The sequence below is a fragment of the Lytechinus variegatus genome, chromosome 3 (assembly GCF_018143015.1).
Source record: "Lytechinus variegatus isolate NC3 chromosome 3, Lvar_3.0, whole genome shotgun sequence".
Lineage (NCBI taxonomy): Eukaryota > Metazoa > Echinodermata > Echinoidea > Temnopleuroida > Toxopneustidae > Lytechinus > Lytechinus variegatus.
The window spans coordinates 17,913,180-17,939,033 of NC_054742.1; the positions used below are offsets into that span (position 1 = coordinate 17,913,180).

Here is a 25,854-nt window from a genome sequence, read left to right on the forward strand (position 1 = left end):
AATCTGAAAAGCAGAAATATTAATATTAATTTCTGTGTACAAACCGATGGAATTACAACTGTTTTTACTCAACATGACGTCACGGTCTCGAGGCCCATGAAAGCATGTTATGTACACGAAAGCCTTTTTTGAAGCCTTTAATTGGAGTTATTCTTAGCAAATACTTAGCTGATAAGCAGTCAAAATGTATAAAGCTTGCATTTCAGTAGTTCATAAGCTTTTGATTGGTATTAATGATTTGTCAATATCACTTTTGGTTCAGTCTTGGACTTTAACAGATGCACCTAGAAGTTGACAGTCAGTGGTAGCCTAACATTTGGACATGGTTAAAGTTTCTACTGTCTAACAGTTTGAAAAGAGTCAGGTGTAATCATTAACTGTATGTGGTAGATTTGAGATGACAGGCAAGGTTGTATCAATGCAATGCAAATTTATGCGGCATCAGTGTACAATGTACATGTATATGTTGGTTTTTTTTTTAATAACTTCTAAAGTTGAAGAGGGTTTATATTAAAATAATATATTTGATATGAAAAGACAACTAAAATATGTGAGATGGAATAAAGTCATGGAGCTACACATGTATCAGGTTAATACACTTTTGATCTAATCTTTGTTGCTACTTGTATCATTTTGTTTGGTGCATTTGAATCTGATTTTGTTAAAAAATTCCTTCATGCATTTAGACAGTGGTCTCTGCAAAAAAAATGTTAAATCAACAAAGTATTTCTCTCAGTTTTGACAGAACAGCGGCCTACATGAAAGCAGATAAAAAACAAATTAAATACAGTATAAAGTCCAATAAGTACTGGAAATTTACCATTTTCTCTATTAGTTTGCCTTAGAAACAAAACACTGATAATGGGGATCAGTAAACCTGAAGGCCTTTTTCCAGACAAGTTACTGTATGCACATTTTAATTATCTTTTCAATTAATGTGCTCCCAGCTAGTCAGCAGTGACTGTAAAAAAATTGTCGCTAGATCAAGTGATAATTACGACCATGAAATCCTTTCTTTAGGTTGCACCCTAATATAAACATAGCACAGAAGGGGTTACATCTACATGTATCATACATGATGTATGTGATGTCTGGGGGGGGGGGGGAGGGAGGGCCGAGAGTTAGACAATTTTGTTCAGTCTGCTGGAAGTTCAATATCTCTTGCAAAGTACATGTAAGCAATACATGTATCTTGCAAGAGTCATTTAAAACCCCAACACTGTGTTCTCTTACATGTCCTTCCATGGTTCGCAGCTATTCAAGAAAACAATATTCCCTGATTTTTCCCTGATGAAGTTTCAAAATTCCCTGGTAATTATTTAAACTCATTCCCAGTTTCTGATGTTTTTTTAAAGTTTTTGCGGTGAATTTTCAGTATTAATAATATAGCCTCCCTTTAGCCCATACAGCTATCCTCTTCTGACCTTTTTACAGAAAGGGGTTGATTCAAGGCAATCCTATTAAATACATGTATAATTGAATTACAACACACTATGCTACTTTCAAAATGTTGCATAATTTCGGAATCATGTACCTGGGCATCGCAAATTTGGTCTCAAAAGATGTGCAAACCTTGTAAAGAAAAACAATTCTTGCGGCCGCGTAGTGACAAAATTCTTCAAGGGGGGGGGGGGGTTAAATTGACCGCCTCCCACATTAAGTGAGACTTAAATTTAAAGTGCAAAAACAGCATTTATACATCTTTTTATTGTTAAAAATGAATTCCCTGTCCAAAATAGCAAAAATTGACACAAATATCATAAAAATAACTTACATGGTCTGCAGAAGCGGAGATATACAATTTTGACGAAAATGGGCTAGGTTTAACAACCTTTTTGCCGTAAATCATTTTTTGGGTGGCATCCCCTCAATGTTTGATTTTTCCGTAACAGGTGTCAAAATGCTCAGGAGCGCAAGCTGCGTCGACGGAAATGGTCCTCTCTGTGATCTGAAACATCAACATTCTATAGCCCACCACAAGTGCATGTAAATACAATTGATGCAGAAATAATTGAATGAGAGCATGCAAGTCAAACAAAAACTTGAAAAAAGGATGAACATGACCAATTGTGTTGAAAATTCATGCAGAAATAAAGAAATTAGAGCAAGATGAACAAAAACTTTAAAAAAGGACATGACCCCTGGATGACCTCTTATCCCATCATCCTCATGGATACACATGTGGTATTACCCAAGGATCATACATGTATGTACCAGGTGAGAACATAATTCATGCAGAAATAAAGAAATGAGAGCAAGTTGAACAAAACTTGACCTTTGACCCATTGTAATCAATAACATGTATGTGTTATTACCCAAGGATCATATGTAACATAAGTATGAATATAATTGATGCAGAAATATATAAATGAGAGCAAGTTCAGGGAATATTTTTCCTGGTATCACATCGCAATTTGCTCCAGATTTTTATTACTGCTACACAAAATTTTCTTGTGTAACTGTACACAACATTATTGATAGCTTTTCTCTTACAACCAGAAATGCAAATCAACATTTGAGAAGTAAAATTAATCCCTGAAGTTGAAAAAAATAAAAACTTAATGGTTTTTTAACAGACCTACAGTAAAAGTGGCTATGAGTTCTATGCAGAACTTTGTTCATGCGAGACCAAAAAAAAATGTGTGATATTGTTATCCCTCATATGTGTACCATCAAAATGTTCATACAACTTTTGAAAAAAAAACTTTTTTAGAAAACCAAATAATACTCCTTACTTTCATATACATCTAATTTAGAAGAAATTTTAGTATACTGTTATTCATGTTTGATTTTTCTCTATTTATAGGGGGACTATGGGACTTGGGACCTAAGAAGTCTATTACACTTACTGTAGATGCTTTGCATATCCTGGTTTGAAATAATGCTTATAATTTTGGGGATTATATGGTTATTTATTTCAGAAAGATTAATTGCAAATAAATTTAGATAAAGAAATTAAGTACAGTCAACTCTGTCGAATCATAACACAAAGTTGTTCTTATACAACACATGTTATTCACCTCATAAATTTCTCCTTTATAAGGTGAGCAAATTTCTATGGTCTCAAGAGATCTGACTCATGCAGAGAATCTCAAAGATGTGTGCAAGGTCTCTGTGAAAATAATACTAAGAGCAACTGGCTCTCTTTGGCATTCTTGATGTAATTGACGTACATTTACTTTAAATATCACAATTGTTCTAACTTAAAGTCAACTAATTTTCAGGAGTCAGTATGATAGTCAATGAGACTTGGATATTCTATTTTATTTATGATGGTAAGATTTATCCAATTGACTTAGGATACTTTCTTTATTGTACAGGGGCAGTGGAATGGTTTTCAAAGTGGGGGGGGGGGGGGGCTGACCATGCAAAAAATCACGATTGTATGGTCATTTTTGTACACGGTACCTGTTGTACAATGCAAACTGTTGTATACAAGTAAATGGAGGCTAACTCTCAAACAATCATACCATTGCACATGTACCGTCCTAAATGTCCATTCCATAATGTACCATTGCATGGTCAGGAACAAGGTGGCATCACTATAAAACATGATTGAATGCATTGCGCTTTTATGAAAATGCAATACGTGTAGGGCTCACTGATTTGAAGGGTTTTGCTTTTTGCTTAGAATGATTCTTTCTTATTTTCATAGATTAACATCTAAAGGTACATGTATAAAATTGTTTGTATTTTCGCTAACTTCCGAGGTGTTGTACAATACAAATAGCGGATATTCTTAATCGTGCAATAGTGCAACATTTTGCATTTGGTGAAAGAAAGATATTCTATTCAACTTGGCTATGCCTCATTGAATAGAGCATCTTTCTTTCACCTTGCGTGAAATCTCGTACAATTGCTTATCACTACTTGTATAATAAAAAACCCATGTACAAGTATGGATAACTATGACTTCAGTTGAATCTCTTTGGACCACACAAAGCTGTTGACTAAGGATAAATTTGAGTTAGAAGGGGTAAATAACACATGTTATTGATTTTTTGGTCTGGTCTGAAAAATTGCTTTGACAGTTAAGATAAATATTAAAATTTTGATCGACTTGTGCATCATTACAATTAAAAAGTGTGAGTAAAAAAAACTTGACACCTCACAAATCCCAGTTTATGAAAAAAAAACATGTCAAATGAGCAAAATGCGATTTAATGCTTGGATGATCAGGAGATATTCTTTGCAGTGATGTAAATTTTTATTTGCGCCAAAGGCATGAATCAGAATGCAATGAATGAACCCCAGATTCTAATGTCATAATCCTACATGAGTTAGTAAATATATTTGCAAATCCCTTTTCACTTACATTAAACTGAGAATTGATATTAAAAAGTGTCTATTGAACAATTATAATGTACATGTAAATTACTGAAAAAGTGTTTTGAAAAGGATTTTAATGCAAGTTGTGTAGGATTATGACATCATTGACATCTGGATTCATTCGTTGCAGTCATGCCTTACAAAATTTACATCACTGCAAAGAATACCTCCTGATCATCCAAGCGGTAACACATACCACATAAATATAATATCAAACTATTTGGGAAAAGATACTCTTTCAAGCCATATATATTGAACATATGTTCATGACATTTTTTTCTTGAAAAGGTGATTTGTGAGGTGTCAATTTTTTTTGTACTCACACGGTATAGGTAGCCCACACAACACAACTACATGTACAATCACCAACATCATAATTATCTCTAATTGTCACTCAGCTTTTAAACGTGAATTTTATCTTTTAATTATTTAACATATCAATTTCGATTTGACAAACAATAATTCTTTTCATCTTATAATCAATGGGAAGCTAGCTATGTTTTTAAATAGTATTCTAAAGACATGGAAGAGGTTGTGGGAAGCCAATGGCTCCCTAAATATGATTATTAAAAAAAAAATGATGCAATTTTTGTCTGCTACAAAGCCTAAAATCAGAAAATTTTAGATGGCAATTACTTGACACCATTATTATTGATCTATATTTGTTTGACTAAACTTTACAAGGTAGCAAAATAGAAATGAATTCATATTTTTCATTAAAAACAAGGCAAAAGCAATTTTGTGTCTCAGCCACTTATGAAAATAACCAGAAATATCGTGATTTGCGAGGGCACGCAACAGAATTGTATCAAAACTTCATAGTGAAATGACTGGGATGATAGCACTTGTCATAAGAGCCTTGCACGTAAACTTTAATGTTGACCTGTAAATAACCTTTCACCTTACCATGTGACCTCCGACTGGAGCATAACATGCAGGTCCCCCAAGTCCATCCACCATCCAAGTTTCGTTGAAAAGTGACTTACGGTTGCGGAGTTAGGTGTCATAAGAGAGTCTTGCATGTAAACTTTAACGTTGACCTGAAAATGACCTTTGACCTTATCATGTGACCTCCGACTGCAGCATACATGTAACATGCCGGTCCCCCAAGTCCATCTACCATCCAAGTTTGGTTGAAAAGCGACTTATGGTTGCAGAATTAGGTGTCATAATAGAGTCTTGCATATACATGTAAACTTTAACGTTGACCTGAAAATGACGTTTAACCTTACCATGTGACCTCCGACTGCAGCATATCATGCAGGTCCCTAAAGTCCATCTACCATCCAAGTTTGGTTGAAAAGTGACTTACGGTTGCGGAGTTAGGTGTCATAAGAGAGTCTTGCATGTAAACTTTAATGTTGACCTGAAAATGACCTTTGACCTTACCATGTGACCTCCGACTGCAGCATAACATGCAGGTCCCCCAAGTCCATCTACCATCCAAGTTTGGTCGAAAAGCGACTTACGGTTGTGGAGTTATGTGTCATAAGGTTTGTGACGGACAGACAGACGACATTTGGATCCCCAAGTCTCGCCTTCACCTCTGCTGGGCGAGACAAAAAAAGAAAAAATATGTAGTCTCAGTAATTTTTTTTTTTGTAAAATAAGTTAACCCTTACACTTTACATAGGTCAGTCTTCATGGCAATTTTACAAGCAAATTTTCAGACTATAAAATATGAAGGGTTTTGAGAAATATTGAATACTTAGTATGAAGAAAGCTCTTGTCTTGTGCAAGCATATGCCTTTCAAAATCAAAATACAAAACGGAAGAAAAACAATGAAAAGCATTTTTATGTAGGGGTATTCACCACAGTTTCAAAATAATTAATAGAAGTCTGTTAATCTAACTGTAGATGTCATTTTAACATAATACATGTAGTATATCAGCAGCAATACAATGCCCATGGCCCATTACTCAAGATAGACTTCGACCTACCACTACCAGTCTTATAAAAAGTCTTTAAACATTTTTGAAGTGTTCATGTGGGTCATTTAATGATGTGAATAAGATGACAATGTCAAAATTTGGAAGGAGGGTGTGTTTTGCCCTTGCCCCTAGTGTCAGATGTTGGAAGAAAAGTAATTTTAGCACTTGCATTTGGCACTGTCTTCCTAGATAACACCATTACCCACTGTGAATGTGATAACACATAATCACACTAAATCTGCATAAGTTTCAATTCTGATCAGAAAAAAAAAACCCTAGGAAGGGCAAAATATTGAACATAAACAATAGCTCAACCCCCCCCCCCCCAACTCTTTGATAAGAAAGTTACGTCACTACTGCTTTCATATGATGCAGACACCAAAGTATTTTTCTGCATATCATCATCTTGCTGTAGTACAGTAGAACAAGATATGCTTAGAATTGTTTCATCTGAGACACATGAATTGCATTGCAATCTACATATGATATCAGATTAGGTTGTACTTTTGATGTTTGGTCCTTGGAGTATCACAAAACTGACCAAAGAATCATCAACATCACCTAGGTCAAGAGACTCACACTTCCTTCCAACAATCCATGTCAGGTAAGTACACATAAAGTTCATGGAAAGTCTATATAATTTCAGTTGACAAGCTGAAGCAATGCTTGAACAGGATCTCCTTTGTTTTCCCTCAGACTTCTTTCTGCTTCAGATCTTGAGATTTCCATTTCATGGATCTGGTCATAAAACAAAACAAAAAAGCAAGATGGTTGCATCAACAGAACATAAAATAAATTTAGGGGAAGAGAAGTAGAAGAAGTAAACAATGAAGATATGAAAATGTTGGATGAAAAATGAGGAAGGATATGAGAAAAGGGAATCCTTCCATGAATATCTGGACGATTTGAATGCTAAGTGTTTTACATATTGGCCTTCTAAATTCCAGTTATAATATGAATTTTCTGATGGGGAGAATACAGGACAGAGTGAAACCATTGCTTATTACAACTGACATATAATTATGGTAATGTAATCTAAAGTTCACAATATCAGATGATCACACTCCAGCAGGATCACAGATCAGCTAGCCAATGCAGAAGAAAAGATCCTGCCAATATTTTCATATTTTACTTGTCAAATTTGGCAATAATCAAGAGAGCGTTTCATCAACGATTTGCGCCTAGAGTTGTCAGATCTACATGTAACAACTTTCCTTGATTTTGATTAGCAAAACCACATTTACTATGGTAACTCAGATTTTACCTTCTTAATCAAACAGAGTGGACATGTCTATGAAACGCTCCCCTGGTGATAATATTGATATGATTGCATAGTGGGTATTTAGCTTGGAACTTTAAAACTTGAACATGTGTGGAAAGCTTCAGTTTAGTATTGTAATTAGGGTTGAAAACTAAGAACTTGTAGAAAAAAGTTTATTCTATGCCCGTCTGATTATAGTATCACGCTTGGTGTCCGTTCATCCAGTTTTCCTTGTAAACGCAATAACTATAGCTTGACCTAATCTAGGCTCATATAATTGGAGGGCACGATACTAGCATGGATCCCAGGAAGCCTATCGATAAGAGGTCAAAAGGTCAAGGTCACAGTGACATATTTTCATCTTACCCTTCTGCAGTCCTTGTAAATGCGATAACTTCAGTTTAAATTAATTTAGGCTCATATAATTTGGTATACTAGTATGGATTCCAGGAAGCCTTTTGTTTTTTAGGTCTAAAGGGCAAGGTCACAGTGACATGTTTTTATCCTACCCTTCTGCAGTCCTTTTAAATTTCGCTAACTTCAGTTTAACTTAACCTAGGCTCATATAACTTGAAATGTATGATACTAGAATGGATCCCAGGAAGCCTATTGATTTTGAGGTCAAAAGGTCAAACTGTCAAACAGAAGGGGTCAAGGTCACAGTGACATTATTCTCATCTTACCCTTCTGCAGTCCTTGTAAACACGATAACTTCAGTTTACCTTAACTTAGGCTCATATAATTTGGTGTGTATGATACTGACATGGATCTCTGGAAGCCTTTAATTTTTAGGCCAAAAGGTCAAGGTCACACTGACATGTTTTCATCGTGCCCTTTAATGAAGTCCTTGTAAACGCGATAACTTTAGTTAAACTTAACCTAGGCTCATATAAGTTGGTGTGTATAATACAAGCAGGATGCCTACTGATTTAGAAGTCAAAGGTCAAGGGCACAGTGACATATTTTCATCTTATCCTCCCGCAGTACTTGTAAATGCAATAACTTCAGTTTAACTTAACCCTAATTCTCCCGGGGGGGGGGGCATAATGGCCCCCCTCGACAATTTTCGTGATATATCTGCTGTGCAAAATTTTTTTACCTTGCCGCTCACTGGTCTCACGCAAATTTTGAGACCAAATTTGTAACACCCGGGTACGTGGTTACGACATAACGAATCATTATGTAAGTGCATGTCAGACTCAAAATTGCTCATAAACGTGATTTCACGTACAAAACCAATGCAAATTGTGTATTTAGCCAAAATTCATAAATGTATCATTATTTCTCCTTTTACTGGTTAAACATAATTATTTTTGCCTTGTTTATGATCAGAATTCAGTCTGGAACGATTTCCATAAAAGAAACATAAAATACATAAGAAATCAGTCTTGGTACCAGAATTTTTTTCATTCACAATTGTTAGGAATGATATGAAAAACATTTTCACAAAAAATAGCATTCTAGCTTTATTTAATGAATCAGAGCAAAAAGTATTTCATGAATAATTAATTCAAATAGAATAAAAAAATGAATTCAGTGAAATTTACCAATGCAACTGTCATTCTCTACCATCATGCAAATTTTTGTTGTGATCGCGCAATCCGCGGCTGAGATCTTAAGGGGGGCCATAATGCCCCCCCCCCTATTTTCCATGTTACAGGCGGCGTATCATGTGCTTGCCTTAGCGACACTCTCGTTATACTTATAAGGAAAACATAAAATTATTTCATGTACTTACTATTAGGTCAACATCCGCTTTCTTTATTGTCACCTTGGCCAGTTCCTTTTCTCTGGTTGAAATATAAAATTAAAGTTACAAAAGTAAAATACAACATTGGATCAAGACAATAGGTGAAAAGTAGCAATTATTTACAAGTATACAATCAAGATCTTTTGGCATACCACAACACACAATTGTGAATAAGTGATTGCTTAAATATCAAACATTTGCTTGGGAATGTATGCATTAATCCTACACAACTTATTGCTTGTTTTATTGAAAGTTAGGTCATATAAGCGTATTGAGTGTTGCACTTGAAAACTATGAAGCTTTTTTTGGTAGAACAGAAAAAGCAATTGCTGTTCTTTATGCATTCGACCCACTGTCTAGTCAAAGTTAGGATTTTCAATGAGCTTTCAGATTAGATGTATTTATTGTTCATGAAGAATATTAAACTTCAGTGACAGACATTAGACAGAACAGTGCATATACAGTGTATTATTGCTCGAGGCTAAAGGATCCCTAGTCTATACAGGCAGACAAATGCATTATCTGCCCCCCCCCAAAAAAAAAAGAGAGACACCCATTTTCTATGATAAAATAAGCAGATTTTGCCCTTTCAGAACACATGAATAGTCAAAGGCCAAATCCACCCCAACAAAAAAGTTGATATGAATAACAAGAAAAATCCAATAAGCATAGCACTGAAAATAGAAATATAAAATAAAAATTCCATGTTATTTCAAAATAGTCACAAAAATTCACAACAGCAACCTAAAGGTTGTTTCTTTACAACTTCCACAAAATGTATTCATCTTAAAATGTATCATTGACTGCTAAAGTGATTTGACTGCCATAGATATTTTTCCACTAAAGGGGTCATAACCAAGGATAGTGGACTGACCATTGGCTAAGTCTAGGATCCTTGCACAGTATGCTAAGACTAAGTATGTTTGCTTCATCTTCTTCATTTTGGTAATAATACAAAGAAGTCAATGGCATGTGGATGACTATGATCGAAAAATCCCTATTGCTTTACTTTTTTTATGTCTTATGATACCACATCCACCATGTTTGCTGCATCAAGTGCAACCAACATAACATTTTTTAACTTACCTTTCGGCCTTTTCTACTTCTTTTGTTCTGTCACCACTCAATGCTGCAATGGCCTATGTGAGAAAGTTAAGAAATAACTCAAATAAATTATTGGTAATGTAGTATGTTCTTACAGTTCTTACAATATCTCATTCCTACATGTAGTAATCTTAACACAGAGGCAGCCCAGCAGACATGTTATCAGGTTGAGAACTTACTGACCAACTCCCAGTTTTTAATTACTCAGAGCCTTGTTGCATTCTTGTTAACATTCCATGCAAATTAGTCACATCAATATTCATGTAAATGTAAATTAAAGGTCAAGTCTACCCCAAGAAAAATTCTGACTTGAATAATAGAGAATGTAAAATAAGAAAGTTATGACATTTTAAAATTTAGCTTATTTTTCACAAAACAGTGATAGGCACAACTAAGTGAGACAGTCGATTTCAATTTCAATTCAGTATTTATTTCCAAATTCATTAAAATGATGTCCATCACTCACTATTTCTTTTGTTTTTTATTGTTTGAATTATACAATATTTCATTTTTTATAGATTTGACAATCAGGACCAACTTTGACAATCATAAAGCAATAAACAATGCTAATTCCACATGTTCAGGGAGGAATTAATCATATCACTTGACAATGAGGAGGAAATTAGAATATTTCATATAATAAAATACAAAAGAAATAGTGAGTGGGTGATGTAATAGTCTTCTCATTTGCATACCAGCCAGGATGTGCATATAACTGTTTTGTGAAATTAAGCGAATCTTTAAAATTCCATAACTTTCTTATTTTACATCCAATTTTGATATTTTCAGTGTTATGCTTGTTGGATTTTTCTCTTTTTATTCAAATAAACTTTTTTTTGGGGTGGACTCGTCCTTTAATATAACAAAGTATTACTGAATATTCAAATATACAAACAAAAAAATATATGTTGACTATTCAAACTATATGCAAATGATTGTCCAAGCTTGAGTGCATCAACTTAATATTATAGCCAATCAGTGGAGAGAGGTGGAAGGAGAGGGAGAGTGAGAGAGAGAGGTGGGAGTGAAGAAAGCTGTATGAAGGATGGTGGAGTGTTTTAAGAAAAGAACCTTGTGTGAGGAGTGTACAGCAGTTAATGTATAAGAGAGAGCTGTACATGCCAGGAGAATAGGAAGTTGGGATGAAAAGGCTGAATGTTAATGAGGGATGTGATGAAAAAAGGGTGATTCCTGAATAAGAAAGAAATAAAAGTACAAAATCAATCAAAATGATGGTACTTGGTACTAGATTTAACAATTTTAAGAACAATCATGACAATTTTTTGAAATTAAAAAGACAATGAAATACATAAGAAAAAATTGCGATAGCCGATACCCAGTAGAGGCGCACGGCCAATATTTTAGACTGTCTCCCATAAGAGAGATTATCTCCAATATCAGAGACTGTTATAAAGAATTTGGGTATCCAATTTCAGAGACAGTCTCCAGTTTGGGAGACCAATTTTCTTTGTTTACATTTGCTTAAAAAGGATTACCTTCACAGCGCGGCAGATAAAAATGTGATAAGCAGATTCCTCATGAAATATTACCCCTTTTCACCGTCTACTTTGAAAATTGACAGTCTACTTTTGTTTTTATAAGGATTTTTGTTGTCATCCACAATGTCAATGGGCTTCTGACCTCAGTGGGACAAAAGTTTGGGTGGAAAAAATCATGCTTTTGTTGGTGTTGTTTCTTTTGTTCTTTTGCAAATGCAAAGCAAGTCTCCAATATAGGAGATACCAAATTTTTTTTGAAGTACATTTGATCGTGATTCGCTAAGAGAGGAGCATGGTTTTTTAGCTGCACTTACAAGTAGTAACTTTTTAGTATATTTTAAAATGGAACTGTACATACTCCACGTCACCAGACCTGCCAAATATAGTACGACAATAATACACCAGTGGGTGGACTGTACTTTATCAGAAGAAGGGGATCTCCAACACAAAAATAAATAATATGGGACTGATAAAAACTTACATTGCTCATATCTTGCCCCGATATAACATTTTCTTCCGCATAGTCTGTAACTTTCTCTAAATCTGCAGCAATAAGTGCATGTTCTTTGGCTTTAGGGGCTGCATTTGCTGCATTCTTATCCACTTCTTCCGATTCCATTTCTCTTCTCTTTTGAGTAAAGTCGTAGTCACAAGGCCCGGCGTCGTCGCGATTAATACAAGTAACACATGTGATGATCTGATTATGAGCATACACAGAGCATACACAAGGCCCTATATAAACAAGGTTGCGACACCGGAAGTTGCCGTCATTTGCTCATGGAGCTTTTCAATAGCTCCAAACTCACCGAAGTTTGTGTACAAAGTCTATGAGGGAGATTTTTCGACAGCAAATTTCAGGTAATTACAATTGTTATTAAGAAAAACAAAATGATAGTTTTTAACGAGAATTTTATTTGCTTCATTTTGATATGATTGGTTTGCAATAATTTTGAATTTTAACATGCTTTTTTACTAATTTTTAATAGTTCCAAGGCGTAAACATGACAGTAGAGATACGGTATGGGACTGGCAACCGTAGCCGGCAGTGCGGGTGGCTCAGTAGCCCGATATACGCTATGTGGTTGTGTTTCCTGACGGGTACGGGTTGGGTGTCCGGACTCCTGACATCTCCTTTCAATTTTGAAAAGTTTACAGGCAATGTCTTTGATTTTTTTTAGCACAGAATGTAAGAAAATATAAAGAATAAATAATGATGATGATAAGCATTATTCAATCTATACTTTTTGCTTATTTTCCTGAGAAGTGAGATAAAATATAAAAAAACAAGTGAGATAAACAAGTTCACAGCAAGCCTACAAATACAAGGCTTCATTTTTCAGTGCCCGGACACCAAACCCCTCATTGATGTTCCACAGATCTATAACAAATTTTCCTGAAAATGAATCCCAAATTTTCTGAAATTCATAGACAATTCCTGGAATTTTCCATTTTGATTATTAATGAAAATCTGGCAATAATAATCAATACAGTGAGCCTAAATTTAGTCCAAGAAGTGACCAAATCAAGAAATTAAACATTATTTGTTCATCATGTCCTCTTGAAAAAAGATTACGAAATGACGAGTGCAGAAAATTTTGAGCTTCGACGACGGAGCCTATGTCTGGATCCGGAGGAAGATCTAATGTTAGATCTAAATCTTTGTAAAATATTACATGAATATTAAGTTGCTACTGTAAATTGTCATTTAATTGTAATCATGGGCGGATCCAGGATTTTCCAAAAGGGGAGGCACATTTTCGTGAGGAAAAAATTGACATGCAGGACTTCACTTTCAAAGGGGGGGGGGGATAGGGGCACACTTCTGCATTTCTACATTACAATTTTTAATTTTGCTTCTCAATGGGCCCCCTCGTAATTTTTGGATTTTCCTGAATTTCCTGGAATTTTTTTCATTCTGGAACCTTTCCTGGAAAAAGTAAAAATTTCTTGAATTTCGGGAAGAGTGGAAGCACCCCATCCACTTGCACCCTCCAACCACTCTTTCTGTCTTGAGTCTATGCAACATTCATGTACAATGCACACTCAAAAATTCAGATCCATTCAGTTATTTGTTTTCATTCTAGACTTAGAAATCTTTTTTTTATTCACAAGAGTGCTAAAAAAAAGCATATTTTTGTGAGGCCCTCTGTGACTGATGTAGATCTTCATCTCCACAGACTCTCTTTTTAATCTGTTTTTAATTAGAAAAAAATTATAAATTTCAAGAATTCAATTTAGTTTTGTGCCAAGGCATTTTTTTTATGATGATGAATTCACTGTATAGTCAAAATTGACTGTTCCAAAATATCAAGTATTCATCCAGTCTAGATCAAGAGAAAATTGACACAGGTTACTAACTGCAGACAAGGTTATCACAACCTTGTGATAAAAGTGGTGTTAGCTTAGCACTGCATTTTTCTAAAGTGGTGTTAGACCACATGCATGTTTTTATATCACAACCTTGTAGTATTAGACAAGTGCCCCCATCATACCACTAGTTGCATGTCCGGACAGGTTGGGTATCTAGACCAAAAATTTCTTTGACTAGGCCAAGTAATTTGAAATGGTTTGGAATTAAAATCAATTCTTTGTAGTTTTTCAAAGAAACTTTAAAGGCCTAATTTAGCATACATGTACATGTAGACCTCTACTCTGTTGATATGTATGGTGTGATAAGTAATTACAAAAGCCAATGATAATACGTGCTTAGTTGATGCACCAGACTTATCTAAGTTAGATCTAAATGTAGATTTTTTTTCAATTTGATTGTGGACAATAAAATAGGCCCTAATTGCTGCTGATTGATCTGTTTTGGATGAAAGAAACTAGTGGATAAGCCCGTAAGCTGTGTAAGTATGATTGTTTGATTTCCATCATGATAGTAATAAGATGTGATTATATTACATACATGTAGGGCTACATTGTGCAATGAATCTTGTTTCCTTGAAATCTTCTTTAAATCTTGCATCATGTATCATTCCGCCTGTCTTCTGACCGCATTTTGTGCAATGTTGGATGAGTTCGACTCTCATGAAGTTCCAAATTTAAATTCAGAACTTTCATTGGTGGCAACAGCATAAAATGAGGGTCAATCTCTCACTCTCTACCTCTTGTTTCTTTTATTTCATATTTAGTATACATGTAACAATAATATAGTTGGATCATGCATTAATTTAGATAGTTGTAAAGAGGTTGTTTTATTAAGCAAATACATTTTAATGCCAATATGAACTTTATATGGCATTGGATGGGTGAGGAAGTGTCATGGCCGCATTAGTCTGCAGGCACAGACCAAATGAAACTTGTTCTAAGTGTGGCTCCACGTAAAGACTAGCACATACAAAACTTGCTGTCTGAGCGAGGGCTTTCAGTACACAAGGCATGAGTAGGACGACAAGAACACACTTGTCGAAACGTCAAGATTGGGTGGTCCTTTTCAGGACCAACATTTGCCCAAGAAAGATATATGATGACCGTGAAACCTACTACACTATCTCAGATGTTTTTTGCTACCCTATTCTTCTTCGCCATGGAAACTTCCAGAAGTTACAACATCTGAGATGGTGGAGATGGAAGATTTTTCGTCTAGAAGATGTGCAAAGTATTGGCAGTGCAGAAATGAAAGTAATATTTAAAAAAAAGGAAGCTACATGCAAACCAACTGGATTACTAAACTCATTTGTCCATGTACTGACACCATGAAAGCATTTAGGGTTATCACTGGTCAGTGATGTTCGAATATGCCTCGTGAGAATTGAACTCACCCAGTACACAACAAAGAGTTTATAGCCAAATTGGTACTAGGCTAGACAGGAATAACCATTTCTGGGGAATTATTTAACAATTTCTGACACTTTACTAAGTGAGAGAAGCCAACGCAGTTCAGCAAAACAACCAAATACAGATACTAATGCTTTTTGTCTAGTAAATAATGTACTACATGTAGGCCTACTTGGGTATTTCACTTTCCTTTCGAATAGTTTTACATCACGGTGGCAACTATAACCCTGGCCTGTATCATATATGAAAATAAAATGAAGCATGATGATCTCGAGAGCAGCGAGGTACATGTATGTAAGGCATTGAAGTGGTATAAAATCCAAAGAACACCATGGTATGTTTTTACAGGGCATAAATGAAAGAGTAGAAATATTAAGAACGCTATAAAAAATTATGTAGGAATAAGAATATAAGGGGAAACTAGCACTAGCCTTATTCTGGTGACAACTGACAAGACCTCTTATCCAATCTAAAATTTTATGATATACATGTAAGTAACCTAACGTTATCCTCATTTAGTAAACCTTGTAAGTTGTGCTGTGTGGTGATTGAAATAAATAAGTATTTATTTACTTTCTTTTTTATGTTCTTTTGATCTAAACTGGATAAAGCACTTCATTATTTGGTACAGTCCTGGTTGCAAATTCATTTTATGCATTGGCCCCAAAATAAATTTAATTCTTGAAATTAATTTTCTTATTAAAAATAAGGTTAGTGGAATTGAATATCTGCATTCTTCACAGCACTTTTCTCACTTTCCATCAATTAATAGGCAATATATGTTTCATCTTCAAAATTCACAAGTTTGATTCAAATTGTCAAAGTTGATTTTAATATTAAATGAACATAATTCCCAATTAAGGATATCAATGATCTTTTTCATAACATGTTTGCATACATTTTTTGCCTGTACATTTTGTCATGTTTATTGTTTATTTCAACTCACTGCATGTAGATCTAGATCTAATGTTAGATCTAATAATACCAAATAGTATTTGGTATTATTAATAGATCTAGTAATATTTTTGCTGTTTTTTTTTTTTTGTTAATAGGGCCACATTAAAACCACCAATTTGATGATATGGGCCACCCTGTGGCCTATTTAAATATCAGAAATTAAAAAACTAAAAACAAAAATGAGCACAAACTAAAAACAAGCACAAACTAAAGACAAGCACAAAGATATGCTAAAATCATTCATGTTTTTGAGTGCTCTGGTAAAAAAATCAAATTCAGCTAAATTAACAACGGCACAAAATCTACAATAAGAATTTAGGAAATGAAACTAGTATTTATGGCACCACATGACATACCCGTACACTGCACTGCCCGTACATCTCACCTCCCGCTCTCCAAACGACCCGTGGGGGACCAGCAAAGCCTTACATCCAGCCCGACAGTTCCGGGGAAAATTAGTGCAGTGTCCCGCTCGCTACAGGAGCATTGAGCATTTACGGCGTGCGACGAACTCGGTTGCCATTTTTCAAATCAACGATATTTCACGTATTTTGTTATGAGATCGTACAAATTTGTTAAATTTAAGTGGTCGCTAATATATTGATATGAACGTGCAGCGTTAAAATGAATTTCTAACGTCAATTTGCGATATAATTATAAAAAATGATCCAAAATTTTGCACGCATTTCCAATGGTAGCAGTCGACAAAAAGGCCCGGTTGGAACTATTCGAGATCCTTCAAATTTGACCTTTGACCCCTGTTGTCGCAACCTTGTTTATATAGGGCCTTGAGCATACATGTATAGCGCCATCTTGCGTTTCCATCATTATAAGGAGAAGTGTTGGTTGGTTGGGTTGCTTGGTTGGTTGGCTTTCTAAAAGAATATATACGCCTTTTCTGATTTTACGTGTATATATATTTTTCTAGATTACAAAAAAATCCTTTATTTTTCTTTATATGAAAAAAAAAATGGAAAGGGCACAAGTTGCAAAAACAAAAATAAGGCTAAAACCAACCCAAAAATAAGACTTACTAAAGAACAGAAATGAATGATACACCGATATGCTTTACTTTTTGGCCTAAACATGGCCTCATTTGGCGTCAGAGTATTAATACATACCTCATACATAGACATTAATTCAGGACCTAATTTCATATTGATTCTTTTTTTTTTGCATTTAGTGGTTGTAAAGCAATGTATTATCCCCTTATTATGCAATACTATACCCCCCCAAAAAAAAAAACGCGGTCTCAAAAGTACATCATTAGAGATATTTAAAGGGGAAGTTTACCCTAACGAAAAGTTTGTTGTAAAAATAGTTGGAAAAAACAATTTTCAAAAACAATGATGAAGGTTTGAGGAAAATCCATGAGGTCAGTATACTGAAGATAAAAATTAAAACTTTTTTTAATGAGAAAATGGCATGTCATTGAATTTACCAAACGATATGAGGAAAAGCTGCTGGCATATGACGACACAAATAATAAAATACAAATTCTAATTTGTTTCATTCTCTGATGGATTTCTCTCACTGGTTCGCCAATGTTTTTTAATAATTTTTCTATCACCATCATGGAATACCTTTTGTTATTAGATCCTTGATCATGTTAAAAAATATTCTTTCCTAAAGTGTGGTGAAGCGTCATAGTTATGCTGGGATTTTTTTTCCCTATGGAATGGGGTCCATGGTTTCTCGCATCTATGGCACAGTCACGTGCATGCAGCGAGTCGAAAAACAGACATTTAAACATTTTTCGTACCAGCTACATAATTTATAGGCGGTTTGAAAAAATATGAATAAAACGGCAGTTTTCGATTAGCCGCACAGCCGCCGAAGGGGAAATGTGACTTTTCCATAACGAAATTAATTGAACCCACAGTAACCAAGTAGGCCTAGGCCTATATGATAACAATTTGACAAGGGCGCCGGAAGCGGGGGGGGGGGCAGGGAGGCACTTGCCCCCCAAATAAAAATTTTTGGGGCAAAACGAGATTTGATAAATGATAAATAAATGATGAAGGCATTTTCCTACATAAAAATTGTCATTTTCATTGTCAAAAATGAAAAAAAAAAATCGCCCCTGACGGGGCAATTACATTATCATAGTAAGCTTAGCGTCTTTTGATGAACATGTTCCTCGTGAAACATACCTTTCATCATAGGCGGCGGAAGCGGGGGGGACGTGTCCCCCCCTAAATTTGAGGAGGGGGGGGACGGCCCCCCCTAAATTTGTTGTTGATGACTTTTTTTTTTTTTTTTTTTGCTTGTCAATTTATTTTCCTACGTCCCCCCTAAAATTTTTTGGTTGAGAACCTTTTTTTTTTTTTTGGCTTGTCAAAATTTTTTTTGTCCCCTCCTAAAATTTTTGGCTTCCGCCGCCAATGCCTTTCATAAGCCCCTTTTCCATCTTATTACAGTGGGATATCGTTTAACCTTTTCATGAATACATTTCAGACTAAAGACGAATGGCATATTGAAAGTGGTCCACCAATGATTAGGTTTATAACTCTATGATGCTGACCGCTGCAGCGTGCTGTGTCGGCTAACAAACGCGCGGTCGCCCAGAAACGCTCAGACCGGACCCGATATCACTAACGCGCGTGAACACTATATACTCGAGCAAATTATGCAATCTATGTCATAGCTGTCAAGCCCAGAAACCATAACATCTCCAGATCGTCATTATCTCATATACTTGTTGCCTGAGTAAGTCATCCCTGAAATAGTAAGTATAAAGATACAGATTTAAATTATGAAAACTTGTTTCAATTATTTCATTTTCAACTAAATATAAATTGAGTCAATACAATGATAACAAGTCAGTGCCCTAAAGAAAATACCAAGGTCATTTCCACTCAATATAGACATTTTATCAGAAAATTACACACAGAATAATCATGTGGAGAGGATTATGATTTATAATTTGTGAAAATGGTGAATCCCACTCGAAAGCAACCTAAAGATAATGTTTAGACATCAAAAAAATGAAAATAATAAAATCATCTGTGAAAGTGTCTACTTGACCCTACTCATATTATCCGAGATAATTATGAATAAAAATGGAAATAAAGAACATAAAAGAAAAAATAAGCATTACAGTACTGCTCTACTATAAAAAAAATCTTAAGATATTTTCACAGCCCCGTATTTTCCTCTATTAGATTTCATTGGCATGATCGGCAGGCGTTTTGTCTGATACTATTTCAGCTCATACAGCACTTATGTATTTTAGATTCCAAAACTTCTTCACATTACCTGTTACTAATCAGATCGAGATGGCAGCTATGTTCTCTGGTTCCCTGCTTTTGTTATTCATGGACGTTTTCAAAAAAAAAAAATCCGGGGGTGGATGGGGCTGCAAGGCCTGAATTTTCGAAGAAACTTAAAAGCGAGGGGGTTTGTGATGGGGGAGCTTTTGCATTTTGTAAAATAATAATAATGATAATAATAATCCGGTTTTATATAGCGCTTATAATACATCGGGACGACGTGTCTAAGCGCTTTACAGATTACCCCGGTCATCGGATTCAAGTAGTCATTCTCGAACACAATGTGTGCACATCCTCCACTCCCTGGGGAGTATTCCAGTCAGTCGCCGCGGTGAGGCGCACACAATAAAATTGAAGGATTTCGTGCACACTTTTGTGAATTTTGCCCTCTCGATCAGCGGCCCACGGCTGCGTAAGGTCATGTTTGTCATCTTAAAGTATTTAAAAGGCCTATATTATATTGGTTTGAAACAATTTCGTTTGCAATAAGGCTCGTCATTTGCTGGAACTGCGACCCTGATCATGAAGAAACACCAGTCTGGGTCAGAAGGGAGAAAACAGAATTAGCAAAAAGAACTCTCAAACTGTTTAATTCTCAATAAATTTATTTTTGAATGCTCTTAGAAACGCAACTTCTCTACTCCAATTTTACACAAAGTCCTTACCGTGGGGGTCCCCACACCCTCTCCCGCTCGATTGCTTCGGATATCTCACGCTGTCAAAAATATTGTGCTCCCTTCGGGATTTTGCCCCCCCCCCCAAAAAAAAAAAAAAAAACTGAAAGTGTTCTTGCAATTTGAAAATATGGAAAAAGAAAAACACAAATGGTTCACAAACATTTGTGATTCAGGTGATGCATGCAAAATTGTGACGATGATGATGATGATGGTGGTGGTGGTGGTAATGGTGGTGGAAGTCAGGTGTTCAAATCCCTCCCTTGATTTTTATGATACCCAACCCCTCCCCCCTAAAAAGATGTTGAACACCTTTTTTTTGCATGTCAATTTTTTTGGGGGTACGAAAACACCTAAAATTTGTGGTGCCCCCTCCACTCTTTTGGAAGCGCTGAAAAGGTAACCTTTTCTACGGAAGAAAATGCCTTCTCATGAACGTGTACTGAGCCCCTTTCATCGGAAGAGGACCCGTTTAGGTGTTACCAAGTGCCTTTTCTCGTAATAGTGCCATTTCCCCCTAAAAATGCTAATTCACGACGTGTTCAATCTTTGCCCCTTTACACCTGAGAACAGGGGCGTAGATAGCGGGGGGATGGGGGGATGCATCCCCCCAGAATTTTAGGTGGGGGGGGGATGGTGTGTACGATCATCCCCCCAGGTTTCTGTGGGGGAAGAAGCAAAACTATACAGTAATAAAGCAATGAATGCTAGTTAAAATCAATAATAATAGCAGTAATAATCATAACGTACAGCAATGACAAACATGATCAAAATTGGACTTTTATTCAGAGTCAATCATCTTATATGCATTTACAACTTACAAGTTTTAAGTAATAACAACTGTCTTGCGTCGTCATATACATTTAAGGATCGTTATTCAGAGTTCACCAAGTACATTTCCTTATAATAATTATGTATTTGCAAAGGAGATAAGTTCAAAATATTTCATTACAGATTTAAGAAAGTGTCGCTTGATCACTCCCTTTCAGAGCAATTGCTTTAATAACACATTAACACTGTTCAAACGAATTAATAAGAAATTACCTATACACATACTGCGCAGTCTTCTAGGTTTTAAGGTTATAAACTGTTACATTTCCTTACCTATGTTTTTATCATAATCATCATAACAAGGTACATAATAAGAAATGAATCGAAATTATAACAAGTTACTATCTATACAGTTTACTTCCGACAACCCGGTGAGGTTTATTTCATTTCCATACTTCATTCAATCAAGCCTTTGTAATCATGGTAATTTTAAACAGGTGTGCTTATCATTTTAGTGTCCGCATATCTGCACGTGGATAAGAAATATAATGTTGAGCTTTTTTTATTTTACCCCTATTACTATAATTGTAATTGATATTTTTTTTAGTTATTTGACTGTTTATTTGTTTATTCCTTTAGTTGTTGATTCATTCGTTTGATCTTTAACAATATCGCTACTTTTAAAAGAGTATACTACTATACTAGTAAAATAAGGAATACTAGTTATTCTAGATCATGTTTAGCAGGACTGTCATGACCAAGATGATAACTAGACATCCGACAAATGACATTTCTCTTATGATCATCTTTACTCATTGTCATTAATCAAACAAAAGATTACTGCCATGAAAAATGTGCAAGGAAGTTTGTTTATTACTGGATGCCCTGTTTATTGCTGAAAGCAAAGTGATTAAAAGACACACGAGATAATCCATGAGGCAGATCGTGTTGTTTTGTTATCTTTAACTCGTCTGCTTTGGCCCGTGATATTTTGTTGTTATCGAGTACGTTATAATATATATATAATATATATTTATATATACATACATATATATATATATATATATATATATATATATATATATATATATATATATATATATATATATATATATATATATATATATATATAAAGTATGACCCAGCTAGGGATCATCCCCCCCCCCCCAGGTCTAAGGACCTGTCTACGCCACTGCCTGAGAAGGACCCGTTTTATGTGTTAGCAAGTGCCATATCCCATACCAGTGCCAAATTTTACCCAAAAAATTCCCTCTCACGAACATACTGTTCTGTGCCCCTTTCACCTGAAAAGGATCCGTTTTATGCCGTGAGCAAGTGCCCTATAGCTTTTGCGATTTTATAGGTGCCATTTCTCTTATCAGTGCCCCTTTTTACCTAAGAAAAGTTTCCCTCACGAACGTGTTTTGTGCCCCTTTAACATGAGGAGGACCTGTTGTGTGTTAACGAGTGTCCCTTTGCCTTCTCATAGGTGCCTGTTCTTCATATCAGATAAGTTGTCCTGAAAACCACTCTTTTCGTGCCCGATGAGCGCCCGCTTTCTATATTTAGCGCCGTTCTGCTTCCTTCTGCAAGTGCAATTAATGAAAACACTAAAAATAATCTTACGTGCCTTAAGTTTCACAAAATCTACCAAAAATGTGCACAGAATCCATCCATTTCACTTAACAAAATGCAAAAGCGCCTTAATGATAAACTCGATCGCTTCGCTCTCTCGCTTTTACTTTTTCACCTAAAAGTTTACGCATGCTGCCCGAACCCAGTTAAAATATTCTTCATTTTTTCCCTGTGCCCCCACTCTCAACTTTGCTCCATCGCCTCTTGATGGTTATGATGATGATTATGATGACCACAGTGATGATGATGATGACGACGATGATGATGATAGTGGTGTTGACGAACACTGGCGTACATAATGGGGGGATGATGATGATGACAAAAATGATGGTGATAATGATGGTTACGATGATGATGATTATGATGACCACAGTGATGATGATGTTTACGATGATGATGCCGACGATGATGATAGTGGTGCTGACGATCACTGGCGTACATTATGGGGGGGGAGGGGTGATGATGATGATAATGATGGTGCATGATGATGATAATGATGATGATGATGATAATAGATGATTTTTACGTGAGTTTGTTCATGTTTTTCTTCACTTTATCTTACACACATTCTTTAATCATGTTAATGTTAGTAAATAAGATTTATGTATGTGGACTCCTTTGAAATCCAGCTTTGCGGAAAGGTTTATCCAATCCAGTATGACGGGATATAAAAGTTATGAATATATATGCTAATATTTTTTTAAGTTGTTATTAATTGAATTCATTCAACACATAATAAGTAGCATAATGCACATAAAATATATTCGAGTAAGATAATACAAACAAGATTATACATGGCTGTTTTATCATTCATTTGACCTGCTATATTGATTTGTAATATGAAGCCCATATGGTGTACTACCTTGAATTGAATGAATTAAACTAAGTAAAATTTAAAACTGAAGGGTAGAAAACCCAACACCAAACATCAATAAGTAAAAAATAAGAAAGGATAATGATGAAGACGATAAATCCAAGGCCTCATCTCGTCCTTGTATCAAAACTATCAATGCTATTCTTTGGTCAGTTCAACTTTCATTCATACCTAAGCAAGATTTGGATTCGAATCCACACAAATTTAAAATCAAGTGATTGAATTCGAATCTGTAGGGGAAGGCGGGGTAAGTTGTGACACTTTTTGCATTTTGAATGTTAGAATTGATATATTAATATTGTAGAAATAAGTACCTTGCCTTTAAATTTGATTCTTGGGAATTTTTTTTCACCCATATATAACTTTCTACCCCCACACTGAAAGTCATCGTGACCTTAAAAAAAACGATGTCAAATGGTTCAACTTGCCCCATCTGTGGGGTAAGTTGTGTCACCGTCTGGGGTAAGTTGAGCCACAAAAACTATGTAAAAAAGAAACTAGTATGCGGGAAGAACCTGGATGTCAATTTTTCATTTTAAGTGTTTTCACTTGCTAATTCTCTATAAATACTAACATCTTCTAAAGTAAAAGAACTGTCATGTGAACTAGCTCCTTTCTGCCTGCATATTAGTGGCTTTTTACATTTTATCTTTTTTTATTATACATCACCATAAAGAATTGCCATGGCTCAACTTGCCCCATGTTGAATTGGCTTAAATTAACCCAGTCCAAACTTATTGCGATATTTTCACATCCACACATTCCTTATGCATTCATCATGTAAAATATTATGACAAGAATGCGAATCCATACCTGGACTAACAATATTGTTCTTATTTCTATAATAACGACGTGTGTGGGTAAAAGGCACTTCTCTATTTTACACCCTTTTTTTACTTTTTTGGCTGAAATTTGTATTTTTCCCTCTAAAAAATACTATTGTTTCAAAATTGAAAACAAAGCGGTGGGGTTCAAGCTTATTTAATGGGTCATCAATATAATATAAAACACCACCACGATGTCTGACTCATTCATTAATAGCCTGGGGGTGGTGGCTGCACTTACCCCTGGCTCAACTTACCCCGCCTTCCCCTATATAATTATCACAGCCGTTCAATTGCTAATCGACTCGGGCACTTGATAGGTTTTGCGTTCCATTTTATTGTTTTCATGATGTTTTCGTATATATTAAACAAGCATTCTAGGTAGAGCCAACAGTCTGACTTATAGCGCATTACAGATCAAACGTTTTTAAGAATCGCTTATTGCGCAATACAGAACAATTTTTTTAATACAGTAGGCCATTTTTTTTCTTCTTTTATCCATTTTTATGATCGTGCATTATCTGTAGGGGAAGGCGGGGTAAGTTGAGCATAGGGGCAAGTTGAGCCACCAGCCCCAGGCCAATAATGAATGAGTCAGACATTGTGGTGGTGTCATGTATTGATGACCCATAGCATAACCCCTAACCCCACCACATTGTTTCCAACTTTGAAACAAAAAGTATTTTTTTAGAGGAAAAAATATGAATTTCAGCCAAAAAAGTAAAAAAGAGTGTGAAATAGATAAGTGCTTTATAAACACACACGTCTTTAAATATAATAAAGACATGATAACAACATTATTAGTCCAGGTATGGATCTTCATTCTTGTCATAGTCTTTTATATGATGGATGCATTATAAATGTGTGGATACAAAATTATCGCACTAAGTTCGGACTGGGGTAAGTTGAGCCAAACAGCATGGGGCAAGTTGAGCCATGGTAATTCCTATGGTAATGTATCTTAAAAACAAACAAACCATAAAAATCGATTGAAATGCAGGCTGAAAGGAGCAAATTTACATGACTGCTCTTTTCCTTTTACAGGATGTTAGTATTTATAGAGAATTAGCAAGTGAAATGACTTTAAACAAAAAATTGACATGCTGGTTCTCCCTCATACATTTTGTACATAGTTTTTGTGGCTCAACTTACCCCAGAAGGTGGCTCAAACTTACCCCATATATGGGGCAAG

The 25,854-nt window shown here is 35.4% G+C and overlaps 1 protein-coding gene across 1 annotated transcript; it reads right to left on the bottom strand.

The window, feature by feature from the left end:
• Positions 1-5,874: 5,874 nt before the first annotated feature.
• On the bottom strand, positions 5,875-12,573 carry LOC121410376 (huntingtin-interacting protein K-like). Its single transcript, XM_041602419.1, has 4 exons — positions 12,357-12,573; positions 10,359-10,411; positions 9,261-9,312; positions 5,875-6,999 (listed from the first exon to the last, which is right to left on the bottom strand). Exons 1-4 carry the CDS (start codon positions 12,492-12,494, stop codon positions 6,904-6,906), a joined length of 339 nt encoding a protein of 112 aa, XP_041458353.1. The 5' UTR covers positions 12,495-12,573; the 3' UTR covers positions 5,875-6,903.
• Between the last annotated feature and the right edge of the window lie 13,281 nt (positions 12,574-25,854).